The sequence below is a fragment of the Physcomitrium patens genome, chromosome 16 (genome assembly GCF_059467195.1).
Source record: "Physcomitrium patens ecotype Gransden chromosome 16, ASM5946719v1, whole genome shotgun sequence".
Lineage (NCBI taxonomy): Eukaryota > Viridiplantae > Streptophyta > Bryopsida > Funariales > Funariaceae > Physcomitrium > Physcomitrium patens.
Window position 1 is genome coordinate 4,067,717 of NC_143425.1, and position 19,324 is coordinate 4,087,040.

Consider the following 19,324-nt stretch of genomic DNA (forward strand, 5'->3'; position numbering starts at 1 on the left):
TATCAATAGCTTGCATTATGAAAAACAAAAATTAGTGATGCCAACTTTACATAATTTAACAACACATTCTATAAATTTATTGTGGTTTAATTACAAATAAAATTGATATCTCAACAAAAATATCTCAATAAATATTTCATTCATCTTAAAAACATCAATCAAACTAAAACCTTCCTGAATTCTTAAAGCTACTTTGCAATACAGGTTCAACTATTTATAAACTTTGATCATCATAAGAAAAATACTTAACTAGAAGTAAAAATAATTAATAATTTTTTAATTAAATGTTTTAGTATATTTTTCTTTCACTTATTTATTTCTTAAGAAATGAACATGAATATTTTTACAAAAACATAATGGTATTGAAGAAAAATAAATAAATAAATAAAACTAAAAATAATATACATACATATATAGATAGATAGATAGATAGATAGATAGATAGATAGACATATAGAAACATAAAAAGTAATGCTAGTAAAAAAAAAAAAGGAATGAAAACTTAAAAGGACAACTACTAATCTTAATTATGATTGATTAATCAATAATAAGCATATTTCTGATAATCAAAATAATTAAGATGTACGAGACAATACTTCACAAATTTTCTTAGTTCTCATGTTATTAGCAAGTTTAAACATCTCTCATTCTATGATTCTAAATTAGTATAAACGTGCACATAAATTTGGTACAGAATTAAATATATTACTTACTTAAAATACAATAAACAATTTTTTAACATGGATGTTGCAAACTAAATGGATGTCAACAAGTACATGTGAAAGAGCAAATAAAAACTTCAGATGTTAGCAGATCATGACATGCTCAAAGATATATCGACCATTGGACAATTGATTTTAGATCATGACATGCTGAAACAATTTTTGTTTTTAATTTATTGAAAATAGTGAGCAATGAACTTAAATTGAACAAGAAAATCAGAGTTGTAGGTTGCCCTGTCCATGGAAGAAAAATTAGAATTGGAAGACCAAGAATAGTTCCTCAGAACTGAACTAAAAACTATGCTGGGATGCACCGACAAACCAGCTGCCAAAATCGTCAATCAGACATTCCCCGATCTCGGAGCATAGTTGAAATCATAGAAGTATTCCTTGACCTTATCCAGTGCTCTCCTTCGATGAGATATCTTATTCTTCTCATCTTTCAGCATTTCTGCAAATCTGCGTCAGAAATGGTTGTGAGACGCAGCAACCATGATCAGATTTGACGAGCAAATCTTATGTGTGATGTATATTAAATGAAGTGAGGAGAGCTTACATGGAAGAGGCAGCAAGAAGGGTCTGAAGAATCTAAATTCACTGATATGATTACTACCACCCAAACTCTCATGTCAACAAGTTTACTTTAATTTAGTTTTTAGTTTTTAAAGAAAAAACGTGTTATGGTTCATTGTATTTCAAAAGACTCTGGAAAGACTGTATATTTACGAACTGTAAGGGCAGATTGACATTGGACACCATGGAACGCCACCGAAGTATAGACTCACTTTCACAGACGATATTATTGTGTATGGGTTAAGGAAAATACAGTTGTCTGGGCTAGTGTCTTAGAAAGGAGATCCAAAACTTACGTAAAGTCGGAACCAACAGGTTGAAAAATTGGGTCCCATCCGAAGTTGCCAGAGCCTCTTGCTGGAACAATCTTTCCCTGCACAACCGTAATCCATTCAGTTCGGAACCAATTGAATCGAGTCTCTTGAAGGACTACCCGACACAGGCTCGTGAAACTGTACCTCGGTTCGACCACTGAAGGTGATTGGCTCAAAATCGGGTCCAAGAGCAAGAGAAAAGACACATAGTGCGTATGCTGTCTTATCCTCATAAGCTGCCAACAAGTTGTTCAAACCTACATAACAACAGCACACAGTGTGTGTCGTAAGAAATTGAATTAGGGTTCCAGATGCATGTTATCTCGATCGGTATGGAAGAAGGGTGCTAGCGTACTTTGCACTAAGGTAATTAAGAGTCTATCCAAAAAGACAGGGGAGCCCTACCAAGCCAATTGAATACTTCCAAGATCAAAATGACGAAAACTAGCCCCTCAGCACTTGAAAATACGAAATACACTAGAAGCACAGGACTCCTACGTGGTTATTCAAGGCACTCCTCTACAAGAGTGAAAATTCAGAGTTACCTTCATGGCCCGTTTTCATGAGAAACCACTTTCTGCATAGCACATGAGACTCAGATCTTTGTAAGTTCCAAGAAAAAAGCTGGGTACGAGATACACGCATACAGCTAACAGCTCACCCACGATTATGGCACTGGCATGTACTACCGAAAAAGATAATCTTAACAAGGCGCATCTGTAAAATGAAGAAGAGCCTCTGATAAAACCAAAATCAGACCCACAATCGGTTCATTTAATGCAATTCCATACAATAATAATCTAGCACTGTATGTATTGGACACAGAACACCAACATTTCCCGTTCTCGATAAGAGCCATGGATACGATATCCTCAGCATGGGTTTAGAGGCTCACACATAGGGTCCTGTTGCCCAACACCCACCCAGTTAACCACACAGTGTTAAAAAACTTGCCAGAAACGCACAAATATCTGGGCCCGCACAAGTTTCACTACTACCGGAGTGCTGGTCACGAGAGTCTTGCTGTTGAAAAGCTGTTGGTATGGCATGCAGTACAATTCTTTTAACTCAACAAGTGAATTACGAAGTTGTGCTTATTTCTTCACTACCGCAAATTGAAATTTTTATGCTTGCTTCTGAGGTTGGAATTATCATTTAGCAGGCTTCAATATGCACCTAATAGAAGATACATGAATATGCATGTCACATACCCGGCAGGCCATTCAATGCATTGAAGCATAAACAAGTGTCTTCCACTAGCACCGGACCTCCAATCTTAATCCACCACACCGAATCAAAACAAGAGTATCATCGCCAGGCACACGAATATCCCCATGGTTTTGAAAGGGATCAAAACATAGATGAACACGTTAATAAAGGTGAAGACAACGCACATACAATGAAATGCGACAAAAGAACTTTCCCAACACCGGGTTATTTCTCCTTATAGTTATCCTAAATTCAATCAGTGAATTGACTAATCTAATCTAATCAGTTCAAGGGCTGCCGCGAATTCATGAAATTACCTCTTTCGCTGCAAGTCTTGCCTTCTCTTTTGAAATGTCCTCTGGCTCCCCCTGAAGTTCTGGTACTGGAAGTATACACCATGTCAAGAGAGGCTAATAAGCTTTAAGATTGAGCAGGTACAAAGAGCTTCGAAGATATGAAGTGATCTAGGGTAAGAAATCAGGCTTTGGATGATTGAAGCTTAAAACATCAGGTACTCAAGGAAACTAGTTGTCTCGTATACTTGATGGACAAAAACAAACGTGCTTTGACAAGAACTGTAGAGAATCATTAAAACCCTTATCATACCCTAGTATGTGAAAGAGTGAGTTCAACAGCAGGCATCTCTTGCCCCAGATTATATAATTGTATGAGATTCAAATTGCGATTCCTATAAAGAGTTAGTGAAAATAGATCCAAAACAATCGATAGAAGAACCCTACAGTAACATTTAAAGCCGTTCTCAAATCTGTCCAAAAAACTCCTAAAATTTGGAGTATGCCGACGAGGTGTGAAGGCTCAATGCTGAAGCATACGTCGTGGAATCCACGTCCTAATAAATGCCTAAGTTACAAAAGAACACCCACAAGAAATTGGGATAGATGTCTAGAACAAGATCAGTAAGCGGTCTGAAGTGAGAGATCGCTCGGTTGATCTGATGAAATTATTGGTGCATGCTCATAATTCTTTAGGAAGAAATCAAACTTGCATGGAAATCCCAACCACCCAACCTCCCGGTCATTGTGTGAGAGAATTCGAACTGAGAACCCGTCAACTACATCTTCATGTCGACTTACAATCAAGCTTGAGCGACTGAAAAGGAATTGACTGGCCCAGAATCATCTTCACTTCTTCCAATTTCTTCGCATTGCCCGTCACGAACGTGACCGGCTTGGTCAAAGTCATTTGCACCTTCATGGCCGCCATTTCCAAGGTCTTGCCTCCGTTCGTAGTCCAGAAAAGAACAAGCAAGGCAGCCTGCGCCGCAAGACTAAGGGCAAATCCACACAAGACTATCAATTCAGAAGAAGCAAAATCAGAGATAGATATGAAGAAGCGAATGACTCCGCAAGAATTCACAATTCCGACCGCCAAACGCTGAAGTTATTCTCGAACAATGGAAAGAACTGGGAAAACTCGCACCCCTACAACGAACGAAAATTTGAACGATCTGTCTCACCTCCTTGAGACAAAAGCAACCACGTTTCCTTAGCTTCTCAACATCTTACCTTCTCAAATTCAAAACTCAGCGTCGACGACTTGACACCCAGGACACTATCAATAGGCAAAATAAACGGGGAATAGTTTGCAGAGGAAGAAAGAAACGACAAACAGTCGTGACAAACCTAATTCTTTTGTTCTTTTTGGGCCAGCTCAGTAATGAGTTTCCTCTGAATGTGATGAGCTGGATATTTCGATGCCGCGATCAAAGCAGAGCTTTTGTCGAGGAATGTGTGCTCCTCACCCTTATTACTGAGATGTAATTTTGTAGGTCAGGGGAATTTCCATCTGTAGCTCTTTCTTATTAGATACTGCGACGATTTCACCACGGTTTCCAATTCACAGAGGCAGATGATGGACAAAGCGAGCGTGCCTGGAAGAACACGACGATGGAAGCGCAAGAATTAGTATGTTGCAAGTTCGGTTGATCGATCTGTCTGTGAAGCCGAGTAAGAGTTTAGCTGTCGGTACATAGTTTGCGACATCGTCACGATTGAAATCTAGATACATGGTTGCTGTATTTGCTGAATAGCTTTGTTGAGCCGTCTAATTCTGGAACCTCGCACTGTATCTCCAGTCATCTGTAACTAATGCAGTTTTGGGGACCAGCAGTGGCAAGCACGCAAGTAAGAATTTAGGGTTTGCAACCAGGTTTTAGGGATTAGGATTTGCAAGTACATTGTGTGAAGTTTCCTTTTAGGAATTTGTTCAAGATTACTCATTTTATGAAACTATGAACATACACAATTCAAGCGCTTGTTAACTACGTTAATTGGGGGATTTCTTTGACTCCAACACAAAAAACTTAGTACCTAAGTTCATGAACTCCTTAAACGTATGTAGTATCATGCACTTATTGATGTATTGGGGAGTTTCTTATGTATCCTTTTTTTTTAAGGTTTACAAACAATAGCAACCTTCTACAAAATGATTATATCAGTAGATGCACCATAGTAGCATTCTGCAAAAGTTTAGAAGGCATCAGAGTAAAACAATTGTGGATAAAAAAATATTGAGACAAGTTTTTGGGGTTAACCACGGTTCTTAGGATAAAATTTATGTTGAAGCCCCACACCTACTTTAGTCAAGTTTCTAAAAATAAAAAGGAATCTTCATAGGTTCTTGCAAAAGAAGTAGAGGTTTTTTAACCTAAGTGTATTGAAGAAGCCAATGCTTACTAGATTTGTATGAATTTTTTTAATAGACCAATACAAATATATGTCACCAATATTATTGTTGTTATTCAAAATTTTCTTATTATGGTTTCTTTTTAACAAAGAATAAGGATTTGTATTTACACAAAGCAATTGTTTTTTAGTAAGTGTGCATTGATAATGTCATCAATTTCATCAAGGCATTTTAGTGTGATATGTTGTCTTGTTTAAAAATGTACAACGTATTTGATTGTCAAGAACAATAGTGAACATTTATGTAATTTTTGATGTTATTTTAACTTATTTTTTATATGTTAAATAAGTTAATCCATATATCTTGTAGTAGTTAAAATCTCTAGTTGTACATGCTCTAATTACATTAAACATGATTCATAAACATATTTATATTTAAAATTTATACCTAATAAACATACTTCTATAAAAAACATTCTTAATATCCAACCATTTAAGTATAAAAGACTACTTCTTCTATTAATTTTTAAAGTCTATTATAGTAGTTTTTTTTAATAAGTCAATAGAAACTTGTAGAAAATTTTAAAGTTTATTTACAAATCAATCTATAAACCTCTATTTATATTTTTCATAAAAATCAAAATCAAGTCATGTTTTTGCAAACAACTCTTAAAAATAAGTTTTCTTTTAGAAAATTTGTTTTTGGTTTATATTACTTATAAATTACAAAGATATGACAAAAATATTTAAAAAAAATTCTAACTATAGACTTACTACCTTATAATCAAGCTCTACATTCAAATAGCTTAAATCTTGATTTTTTTATTTTATTTTTTTGTAATATTTAGAAAGCTTAATCAACATTAATATTGCAAAATTCTAATCTTTCTTTGTCTTCTTAGAGTTGTTTCAATACACAAAGGTATCCATATAAGAATTAACTTTTTCTTCTTTGTTACTCCTAACTTGTCACACATATTAGCATTGGCATTAGAAATTAAGAAGATAAGAGGTATTAAATACAAGTTAAAGTAAGTAAACTTCATAATTTCTTGTCAAAAATGCTTGTTAGCAGCTATGTGGATGTAGATTTGATTTTATAAGTGTTTATAGATAATAGATAGATTAAAAAATTAGCCAACAAGTTGGCCACATTGTTGTATTATGTCAAAATTAGTTTGGGAATGCAATAAGTATCATACTATAAAAAGATATGATCTTATCTTGAAGTTGGATTTACAATTCAAAAAAAACAATGCATACAATGTTTAAAAACACCTTAGAAATCTTAAACAACCTAAAAAATCTTGTCACATTATATTCAACTTTAAATAAACCTTAAATAATCAAAAAAAAAAAACTAATTAAACCTTAAAGAAATAAAAAGAAATCCTATAGAAATTACAAAAACATCCTCAATAAATCCTAATTGAATCTTAATTAAATATAAATTTTATCTTAATTGAATTCTAATAAATCTTAAATATTCTAATCAAACCTCAAGTAAATCCTAATAAATTCGAATCAAATCCTAATAAATTCGAATCAAATCCTAAGTAATTACTATAAAAAATTTTAAATCTTAATAACTATTATATTCTCCATTGATTTAGATTAAAATTATCTATACAACTCAATTACTAGTTAAAAACAAGCACACAAAGTTCCAAGAGGATATAATTAATACAATAGGAGAAAATATTTCTAATTTCTTCTTCTTCTTTTTCCAATCTCAAAAAAAAACTTCCAACTTTAATACCTCAATTTTGAATTGTTAGTTTTGTTTCAAATTTTTTTAAAAAAAAAAACAACTATCAACTTAAAAATATATTATTTCAATCTAACTTACAAATTGCTTAATATCTAAGAAACCCTTAATGACCTTCAAAATCCAATTTCTAAGATCTTAATTCACTTAAACTTTTATTATTTATGATCTAATTATATAATTGAGCCCAAACTCACAATTCATATTTAATACAACTATTCTCACATATCCATAAAATTTTACTCTATATATTTGGTTTAGAATTAATATATATAACCAAATTGAAACTTTTTTTTTTTCTAAAAAAAATAGAATCACCTAAAGCAACCACAACTTTGCAAAGTTCTCACAAATTTAATATATACTCAAATCTCATAAAATTAATGTTCATAAAAAATTTATCAAGTCTGTACTTAATATTTGCACTTGAATTAAAAAAATAAAAAATAAAAGAATCCATTTTTCCATAGGCACGAAGTTTTGTGCTTCAAATTTAAGTTCAACTATAGTTCATAACCATCCCTCTAAAGATATTAATTTATGATTTATCTAAATATATATTTTTTATTTTTATTCTTTACTTCTATAACCAATTTTACTTTAGATTTTTATTATGATTCATGTTCTAATATAATGCCTTCAAAATAACTTAAATTTCTTATTTTTTGGCTCATTTCTTCTTAATTCTAATTTTTCACTTCTAAATTATTATTCAAACCCTAACTAAAAGCTCAAAATTCTTTTAACAAATATCTTCTTTATAATTAGTAGTTTTGATTTAATCCATAAAAATTAAACTTAGAGTAATTATTAGAATTATAATATTTGATATTGTTTCAAAATATTCAATAAAAAGATAGAAGATACAACAAAAAATATGAAATAATAAAAATGTGAATTAATAAAAATTAAAAATTAAAAAAATATCAATATATTTGTAATTTTATTAATACAATAAAACAAGAAGCTTATAAAATAATAATTATTATAAAATAGTACTTAAATTTTATGTTGTTACAAAATAATATTCATTCATGAAGTATGAACTTGTAATTAAATTTAATATTGGCATCCAATGAATTGAAAAATATTAATTTTTTTCATTTAAGCATGATTTAATAATTAATTTTGAGATTATTACCAAATAAATTTATTAAATTTTAAATCATTTTTTTTCTTTTTGTATAAATATTTACTTTAAAAAATATTAATAAAAAATTAAAATATCTTATATCTTTGATTATTCTTGGTATATATTGGTATTTAAATTTGGTAACTATTATTATCATATTAGTTTATAGACCTTCTATTATTCATTTTTGAAGTCTTTAACTATATTATTGTATAATATTTCATATTTATAGTTTTATTCACTATTACAAAAAGTCACAATTTTAAAGTTTTAAATTTGTTTATATAGTATTTTTTATATATTATTTATATGATACTATTTTTATGTTAATTTTTATATAAAAATTCATGTTCATTTTTTTATAAATTTTTTAAACTTAATCATAATTATTTTTTATACTTAATATATTTTATTAATAGATAATTTTTTATTTTTATAGATATCATCTAAAATTTCAACAATCTAATAAAAAATGGTGATTTTTAACATCATTTGTATAAGATTTTACCATGCATACTTGATCATTTCATAATTCAAATAAATATGTATAGTTTGAATTGTTTCAAATCAATATATGTTGTAATTAGAATTGTGCAATAGAATAGTATTTTTAATAAATATTCATCACATTTATCCTATTTTTGTTAGATAATAATTATAATAGTTATCAAATATACTTTTGTAGCATCTAGTTTTTACAATTATTGAAGTATTGTCACAAACATCAACATTGGCATTTGTAATTAGGAAGATAAGAAGAATTAGGTAGAAATAAAAGTAAACAAAGTTAATAATATCTTTTGAAAAGCTTCTTAGAAGCTTTGTAAATACAAATTTGACTTCAAAATTTGATTATTTAATATTTTTATTATGTATTTGTTTTAATCCAACTAGATATACCTTCTAGAATTGTGGCTCAAGACTTCTCAATCCAAATGACTGGCTCTACAATTGTAGACTATTAGATTGCAATGGTTCTTAAAGAATAAATCTTAGTTGTTAATCCAAAGTTTAAAAACTAAAAGAGGATGCATATGAAAACCAACTAAATAGGAAAATTAAAAGATGTACTTTTGTAGCTAATTAGAATTATATACATATAAAAATCTATTATAATATTGTACAATTTATTATACAAATTATAAGAAAGTACCTAAAAAAAACATCAATATCAATCGAGAGATAGATTTAGAAGCAAATATCTTTTGAAGAAAACATAATAGCTCAATAGTATAGCTTTATAGCATCAAAAATATATTGAGATTGAAGTGATTTATCAAAGTGACAAGATCTTGAAGACACTTATTATAAATAAAATACAATAAATAAATAAATAAATTATATAGGAATCTTTAGAAAGAAGTTAAAAATAGGTTTTAGTAAAATTTATTAGAAAATACCAAGAATTGATACTCAAAAAGAATCAATTATGACCTAGAATTGAAATCAAACCTAAGGTGCAAAACAACACACCTATTGCAATTCCAAGGTTCTTTCATTGATTAGAGAATGGAATTTGAAAAGAAAATTCAAAGAGATTTTTTAAGAATTAATTCATGTAGTTTGAAAATATATTAAATTTTAGAAAGCTTTTCAAAGTGATATGTATTCAATAGTTTTGGATTTTGAGAAATAAAAAGAGATTTATCATTTTGAATATTATATAAGTGTCATAATACATTTATAGGTGAAATTTTGTCAATTTTTTATTGTGCTTATTTTCAATATGTTTAAAAAAATTTGATATCAATCAATCAGTCAAATTGAAGGATATGAGAGTTTTATTAGATTAAGGTCTCAAATTTTTAAAATTTAGGATCAATGAGGGATATTATGATCCTAAAAAATCTGCTAGTATAATTAAAGCAAAAATTAGTGAGAGCAATTTAGACTAAGAAACAACTATAGGAATTGATTAGAAACTTAGTAATTATTGAGATTTCAAAAAAACTATAGGGATTGATTAGAATTTATTTTGAGTTTTTTTTAGGTTTGCTTGGAATTTATTTAAAGTTTCTTTAGGATTTAATTAGGATTTGATTAAGATTTGATTATGATTTTATTAAGATTTAGAATTGATTTAGGATTATATTAGAATTTAGTTAGGATTGATTTAGAATTTCATTAGGATTTGTTTAGAGATATATGTCAAGGACAAGAACTTGATAAAAACAAATAAACAAGTGAGACTTTTTTCAAAGAAAGATGAAAAAATAAAAATAACTAAACATGTATATTAAGAAAGAAACTAGAATGGCTATTGCCAAAAGACAAGAAAATTAGAGACCCTTGAAACTAGACTATAAGCAAGAAAAGAGTTGATAAGAGTGAAGTAGACTTTATTCTTGCCTCTATATATACTATCTACCTAGGAGCTACGTGGCGATGTTCTGTAGAACTCCAAAAACGTGTTGACTTTATACAACATGTATCTTAACTTGCAAGGCAAGTTTTTTATGTGGGCGCTACATAGTTAGCTTGTTCCACAAGCTATCAACATGTGTGGCATGTAGTTAACTTTTTGGCCAAGTTTCTAACCTATCAATCAAATATAAATACATGTAAAGTCAAAGCAGCATCTATGAAGCTTCTAGAAAGCTTATCTAGAAGATATTATGAAATTAATCTACTTTTACCTACTTCTACCTATTCATATCATCTAAGTAATAATTAAAGTAAATATATGTCCATGACATTATCTCCCTTTCTAAAAATGAGTTCTACGAGGAGTGGTGATTAAATGTCAAGAAAGTCTAAAATGTGGCAAATTATATTTGCCGTATACTTTGATCTTTGTTTTCTTTGAAGATGATTGATAGGACCTCTTAACCATCCATAGTGTCCTATACCAAGGGGGGAAGACCACCCAGTTATTTGATTGTTATTGAGGTCTTCATAACTTCCTTCAAATAAAATATTTGAAACATCATTAGAAGTTGTTCCTACGTCTAGTAAAATCACCAAACATCAAAAGTTCCTTCCAAGGTCATGATACCAAATGCGTTGTATCTCGCCATTTATTCAAAGAAGAAGATGTCGTTTTTGAGGATCTTCATCTCAATTACGTCGTCTTGAAGGTTGTAACAATCATAATGTCTCATTCGGCAAGTCAGCAAATGAAGGCTCTTCTGTCAAATACATTGGTTGTTGGTTCTCCATCTCCTTAGTGTCACAACTACAAAGAAGCTATAAACAAGGATTGAAAGTAAAATGTTATCTTGTCTAGATCTTATTTTTTTCATAAGGAAGGTTTTCATCTTGATTTTGATGGATGTTGTCGATGAAAAGCCTCCACTGTCTTTGTTGCATTTGCAAGATTTTTTGCTGGCTCTCATGTGCATTTATTAATAACATATCCACACTTATGGACAAGATGTTGTAATTTATTTCGGCGTCACCTTGAATTTAAGACTTCTTCCACTTTGAACTCTTCATTGTTGTTTACTTCTATAGGATGAAGTAGAGGATGTTTTCTTCTTGATTTTTCCACTATCTTGTATGGTTCAAAAAGAGACACGTAGAATATTGGATGGATTTTTATTGACTCCGATAGGTGTAAATGATATGCAACTAGATTGATTTGTACAGAAATAGAAAATGATCCAAGTCTACAATAGTCCAATTTGTCACAAGGACAAGTGGTCTTGATATTACGCTGAAGTAATCATATCTTGTCACTATGTGGAATGGTGGTTATTCCTTTTGATAGACATCTACATTAATCTTTTATTGTTCTTGAACTTCTTTTAATTATGCCTTCATTGTTGCATATATCTCTAACAAATGATTTGCCAAATCTCCCACCATAGGATTATCAGCTTTTGAAAAGTCAAAAGTATCAAGTTGTGGATGATAACCATAGTTGGCAAAGAAAGATGTTTATTTTGTAGAAGAATGTATCGCGTTAATTTAAGCAGACTTTGCCAATGACAAAAGAGTTGTCCAATCATCTAGATGGTAGTTGATGATACATCTTAAATATTAATTCAAAACTTGATTAACATGCTCTGCTTGTCCATCAGTTTGAAGATGGAATGTCGAAGATAGTTTTATATCTATTTTTAGAATCTACAAAAGAGTCTACCAAAATCTTGATACAAACTAAATTTTCCTATCCAATATAATATCTTTGGATAATCCATGATAGCAATAGATGTTGTCAAGAAAGAGCTTAGCTGTTTCTTCACCTATGATAGATTTTGTATATAGTACAAAATCTGCCATCTTGATAAAAAGATCTACTATCACAAATATAGAGTCATAAGCACTTGAGATTAAAAGATCTATGATAAAATCCATAGAAAGAAAAGACCATTGTTGTTTTGAAATAGGTAATGATTGAAGAAGTCTGTAAGGTTGATGACGAGGAGTTTTTGATCTTAAACAAACATCACATGATTGAACAAAATCTTTTACATCCTTCTATATTTGTGGCCAACAAAAATCTCTAGATATTAATTCCAAAGTTTTATTGTACCCAAAATGTCCTATTACTGGAAAGTCATGACGAGCTTGAAAAACACATAATTGAGCTTCACCTTCTAGAACATATAGGCATCCCTCAAAATATAGTAGATTGTTCTTCAATTAAAACTTGGAAGTATCATGAGACTTTGAAGGATTTCCCTTAATATCACGAATAAGATGATCAGAAGACATACTTGATTAAACTTGCTTAATGAAAGTTTAATCAATAATTAGTGTTGATTTCATTGCTCAAAGATGAAGATATTCTCGCTTGAAGAGAATTGTCCGTTGCTAATCAAAAGTAGCATTTCTTTCCTTTGGTGTAAGGTAAAATGATCTAAAGAGTATATCTAACAAATATTCTTATTTTTTCGGTTAATAAGTAATCTTGAATTTGAATCTTGATACAAACATACTCCAATGGGCTTGGCGATGATTCAAAATATGTGCTGACATAAAATATTCAAGGTTCTTATAATCCGTTGTCGTATTACGTGCTTTCCTGCTCGAGAACGCGCCGGGCGTGTGGCTGTAGAAGGTAGTATGGAGATTCGCCGATAGTCACGCAGTCTATCAGTTTTTGACTGCTGGAATATAAACGACTGCAACAATGTACAGTAAATCTATACGGGTGCTCTTCGACTGCTTGTCGAAGTCCTTTTTGCCCCAGCCGGTAGGTCTCTAGACGTTACAGAGAACCCCGTACAACCCAAACTGTTAACCTTCAATACTGCTTTGTACTTACGATCTTGTATCCACTGACTGTCTTGTTAGATTAACCCAATAAATTTCATTCACTCCGCATACTCAATCCTATAGACACCCTTTTAATCCTTCAATCACAGACGTAACTCGATTTCACAAAACAGTCAAGAGTATTCAAACCCACTTCATTTAAAAATCCCGATTCACCATTACAACACTGACTTCAGTAGCGATTGCCTCAGTCTTCCCAAAACTCCACGAAGAAGAAAAATCCAAATTCTCTGTCTTTCCTTCCCCGACCCGAAGCATGGAGCTCCTCTCTCTAATTCCCTTGATCTTCAAAAACCTCCAATAAAAAAAAACCGAACTGATAACCTTGCAGAAGCTTGAAAAAACTCGCTCCCCCCCCCGATTTCCCCTTAAAAAAAAAAAAACCCACACCACTCCAAAACTATATCCCTCCTAACCTTATCCTCTGAATTTCTTCAATCTTCCGTCTTAGATCTGGAATTGGCTCCCACCTCAAGCTTGGATCCGAAATTGGCTCTCACCTCAACTTGGATTCGAAATTGGCTCTCGCCGCCAAGCTTTCTCCTCCGTTTTTACCTTTAAGAAATCCATTTACCGAAAACAACGTTCCCTAAGACGACACAGAGAACAGGACAGCCTGAAACAGAATCGAACCCCGTAATCGGGACCACATTGAGTCGCCCGACCAATTCAGGTCCTATATTGGTAAAGATGCCCGTAGTAACCTGGATGTTCCCGTAATTGGGTCAAATTGGTCCTCGCGTCAGATTGGCTAAGACCCGTAGTAAGACCTGGATTTCCCGTAACTAGACTGCATTGGGTTGCCCCACCAATACAGGTCTCATATTGGATAAGAGGACCCGGATTGGATTATCAAAATTGGATCTAATTGGCTCCTCGAATCCGTCGTGTGAATTGGTCCTTCTCTTCGTGCTGACTCCCGTTATTGGAATCGAATGGGGCATTTCAGTATGCCCCGGCTGACTGTAACGGAGTCACTGAACCTGACCACTCAGTATTTGTACTGGAGTTGGTCGATGCTCCCAATATTCGAGGTAACTGAATATTAATAAAATTCCCCTTTCTTTTTATTTTCACTGTATACTCGTGTTACAACACGACATCGACCCCCTCTGAACCTGTGCATCCTCCGGTATGCACCAATTTACCCAATTGCTGTTTGATTCAGAATATATCCCCTACGTCTTTGTCTAGTTCGTCTTCGTCACCTTCATTATCCATATCACTTTCATCTTCTTGCTGCGGAATCTCTGTACCTTCATTAAGGTCTTCCATATTCATCTCTGCGTGTCTTCGTTTAAATATTTTTACTCTCTTCCCTGCAATTGGTATTGTCAATTTTGTACCATCTAACTCCCGTAATGAGTAAGTCGCATTATCATGAACAGTTGTTACAACATGTGGTCCAAACCAACGTTTTGAAAATTTCCGCAAAGTACTATGTTGATTATCCAGACTATTGTCATAAACAAGTACCCAGTCACCTTCCTCGATTGCTTTTGGTCTCAATCCATGTTGCTTATCGAATCGCGCCTTGTTTTGTAATCTTGCTCTTTTTAACCTTTCCAATGCTATTTGGACATCTTCCGTTCTTTGCTCCAATTGTCGAATCCTAATAGCCAGAAGTTCTTCTCTTGTCAATCCATCTTCCTATGGTAGCATACTCCAAGTAAGTACCTTTTCTTCAATCGGCATAATTGGTTTTTGACCTGTCATAAGTTCTACTGGCATATATCCTGTCACTGAACTATGTGTTGTTCGATCAGCCCATAATGCAAATGACAAAAGCCGTGGCCACTCTTTAACCTTCCCATTACAAGCTTTAACCAATGCTTTCACAATCGGCGGGTGACTGCGTTCGCTTTTCGCATTCCCTTCCGGATTATAAGCAGTAGTCAGTGATAGTTTAACTCCACATCTTTCAAAGAACTTACGAGCTTCTTGTGCATTTAATTCTCCACGATCTGCAGTGATTTTTCCTACGAACCCGTAACGGCAAATGACATCTTCAAGCAAAAACCTACAAATCCCCTCTGTAGATTTTGTCCTCAATGCTCTTCCTTCTACTTGATTTGATAAATCTTCACGAGCTAAAACCAAATATCTCATCTGCCATAACCCAACCGGCATAATAACCAAATCAACAACCCATTTAAAATGAATAGCCAGAGGATACGTAGGATGAAGACCATCTCGATGTCGGATATTAGAATACGATTGTCAGATTTCACATGACTCTACAAATGAGAGCACATCTCGATACATATTTTTCTACTAATATCTTTCCTTGAGTTTAGCAAAAGTAGCCCAGATTCCTCTATGCCCTGCCCATAAACTATCATGAAACTCCTTTAATAATTTTAGTTTTTCTTCCCTTTTGCCTATCACTCGTTGTGGCATCCCAATTCCTTTCTTTGGTCTCTTCCATAAGAATCCATCTTGAAGTAAAAATCCATATGTTTTTTTTCTTATTTGTTTGAATTTTTCTGTAGACCAATTCCCCTGCTTAGACAAGGTATTCAAATAATGACCAATATCCAATAATTCTCCTTCATAAGCTTCTTCAAGAAATAGCTTGTCTTCTCTGTTGAGATTTGATATTGAATAAAATTTCAATCCGACATCATCAATGTCTTCAACCATTTCGTCCTCCCTCTCGTATCTTGCTCGAGATAGCATGTCTGCTACTAAATTGTCCTTTCCAGTGATATGCTTAAATTCTGGATTTAGTGACTTAATATAAGCAATCCATCTCAACATTGGAATATCTGGCGTTGAACAGTTAATAATCATTCCAAGCAATGGCAAGCAATCTGTTTCAATTACTACTACTGCCCCAATCAAATAGTCCTTTTCAGCTTTCATAGCCGAAACGACTCCCCAAAGTTCTCTTTTGACTTGCGAATATGCACGCTGACGAATACTTAAAACTTTAGCCCCAAATCGAACTGCAAATCTACTCCCATTCGAATCATCTTGACCCACCGCCCATCCAACGGCAATTGGACTAGCGTCTACAGTAAGAATCATTGGTCTATTGCACTTATAATCAACTTTCCTCAATATTGGAGGTGACATCAATAATTTCTTCAATCTTTGCATTGCCTGAATATGCCTTTCTTCCCATTCAAATCGGTAATCCTTGCGTAACAGTTCATATAATGGATCCGCTATGTGAGCAAAATGAGGGATCCAGATTTGATAAAATACACATGCACCCAAAAACCTGCGAACCTCTGTTAAAGAACCACAATCCTCTTTCATCCTTCCAATTGCATCAACTTTAGTCGGATCTGGTTTTCTTCCGTAAGATCCGTATAAATGTCCAACAATTACAACCTCTCGCACTCCAAATACGGACTTCATACCCGATAATGTAAGATGAACTTCTCCAAGCCGAGTTAAAATCTTTTCACAATCTTGTATATGATCAACAACATATCTGCGACACCCCCTCGTATCTAAAGTTTCATCCTTGTCTCCTTCTCTGCACCCCTTTATAAGAACATCATCCAGAAAAGGCATAGTCTTTTCCGGAATAAAATCTCTCAATACCTTATTCATCCCATTCATCATATGCGCAACTGAGTTGGTCGCGCCTTGAGGAAGAGTGCACATTCTAACCAATCCAAGCGGTGTCGTCATCGTTGTCATATCTCTACTTCCTTCGGCAAGTTGAAATTGATCATAACCTGAATACAAATCACCCATTGAATAGATCGCCCTTCCAGCAAACGCCTCAGCAAATTCATCTACAATAGGTCCAATTCCTGCATTCCTGACAGTTACAGCATTCACCGGCTGCATATCTTGAATAAACCGCAGTGACCCATTCTTCTTAGGTACCGTAAACCATCGACTAGAATACGGTGCAAATGAAGGTTCTAATATTTTCATCTTTATCTTTTCTTTCAATAGTTCCACCAATTTAGGTAAATGTGCCCTCGGTACTGGAATCGGTCTTAGATTCCAAGGTACATGCGGTACAGTGAAGATAACCATAGGTGTTACAATATTTGGATCCACACACCCAATTTCATGAGATTCGAAGGCAAACGATCTACCTTGTTTAGCCAACATCTTTTTGAAGCAAGTAATTTCCTCCGGCAATAAAGAACCATCAGAACCAATCTTCAATTCTTCAAAAGTCTCTTCAGTAAACTGATGTCCAATACTCATTGGATCTCTTAAACTTGCTTCTTTTGATGCTTCTCCCATTTGTTCTTTAGAATCCTCTGGTAATGGTCCGGCAACAGGCTTTACCTTCTTATCTGCAGTTTTATATCTCGTCTCTATTGTGACTTCTGGTGCTTGAAAAGATTCAAGCATGGTATAAACCTCTCTCGAATGAATCTCAACAATCTTATCATTATCCCCTAACCCAATAGATGTAATCAATTCCAATGAATCTTCCAGCCCATTTTCTTCATAAACACCCAAAATCCTCTCATCATCTTGCAATGTACCTATCTTGCGTAACTGTCCTTCAATATCATATAATCTTTTTCTTTCTTTTCTTTTAAAATCATCAACTTTCTTATACATAATATTTCCATTCTCTAATATACCAATAAAACTCGCATCAAAGGCACCTTTATCTCACAAGAGTACCTCTTCTTTTGTACCTCCATAATCTTGTTTTATAGAGGTACCTCCCCAAAATCCTTAAATCCTTCAACAATCTTTGGCAATGGTTTCTCTCTCAACCTATCTCGATTCCGTTCATGGTTAGGAGGTACTGTTAGAAATTGTACAGCTTTCCTCCCATCTTCGCTCCGTACCCTTGCATAAGCAGAACCATCGTCAAGTACCTTTGTTTCCATCCGTATTGTCGTGATATAAGGTTGTCCTAAAATCAACGGATAAGACGTTGTATCTTGAACGAAGAAATGTTGCTCCGTCGCAACATCCCCAATCCAAATTTTGACATCTGGACAAGCTCCATATAATTCGCCTCGTGTGTTATTAGCTGCTCGTATTGCCCATCCATGTTCCATATCAATTGGCCATTTTTGCTTCTTATAAAGATCTTTAGACATGAGATTTATTTCAGAACCATGGTCCACCAAAGCAACTATTGGTTCTTCTATATCACCTACTTTCACCAATACCTCAGTAGTTGCCCTTGCCCAATGCTTTCGAGTATAATGGCTCAAAGTTTCCATTTCCTTGTCACTAGAATCTTCGAAACGTACTCGCTGATTATACCCATTCTTTTCATTTGTTGGTTGCTTGTAACCAATATCAACCTCTTCTTCATCTCTACATATTCTTGCATCAATAGCATGACTCATTCCAGTTTCGCTCATTAATTGCCTCTTTCGCTTAATGCTGTCAATGATAATATCATGAAACTCCTTCTTTGCAATTCCCAAGACTTCTTTCAATGTGAATTCCACCTTAGCATTTAATATACGTTCTTCCAACACCCCTTTCAAATTTGTTGCCGCTTCAATGTCAGAAAGTAGCTTATAAGCAATTGATTTGCCCTTATCTTTTGTCTCCGTTGTTTTTTCTCCCAATGATGCTGAGGTATCTTTTACAGGCAATTCTTGTGAAGCTGCCTCTCGAGCCTTGTCTCCTCGAGTTTGCCTCTTAAAAGAATTTCCTTCTCTAGTATCATCAAAATTTCCTCGTCTTTTTTCTTCCATCAAAGCTTCATGTTGGCTCTTAGCAATATATGCATGAACTGAAAGAGACTCAACGGGATCCTCCCAACCTGTTCTTCCTCGTATTGT

General features: G+C 33.3%; 1 protein-coding gene across 5 annotated transcripts; it reads right to left on the reverse strand.

Moving 5' to 3' along the window:
- Positions 1 to 870: 870 nt before the first annotated feature.
- LOC112293084 (inosine triphosphate pyrophosphatase) lies at positions 871 to 4,766 on the reverse strand. Of its 5 annotated transcripts, none has more exons than XM_024542153.3 (9): positions 4,462 to 4,766; positions 3,913 to 4,106; positions 3,136 to 3,200; positions 2,821 to 2,884; positions 2,505 to 2,514; positions 2,155 to 2,186; positions 1,754 to 1,866; positions 1,592 to 1,668; positions 871 to 1,181 (listed from the first exon to the last, which is right to left on the reverse strand). In XM_024542153.3, the coding sequence occupies exons 2-9, from the start codon at positions 4,040 to 4,042 to the stop codon at positions 1,064 to 1,066; spliced, it is 609 nt and encodes a 202-aa protein (XP_024397921.1). In that variant the 5' UTR covers positions 4,043 to 4,106; positions 4,462 to 4,766; the 3' UTR covers positions 871 to 1,063. The 5 variants fall into 5 exon arrangements, with proteins under 5 accessions (XP_024397921.1, XP_024397917.1, XP_024397918.1 ...); XM_024542149.3 differs by having other exon boundaries at positions 4,345 to 4,485; XM_024542150.3 differs by lacking the exon at positions 4,462 to 4,766 and adding an exon at positions 4,296 to 4,434.
- Positions 4,767 to 19,324: the final 14,558 nt, after the last annotated feature.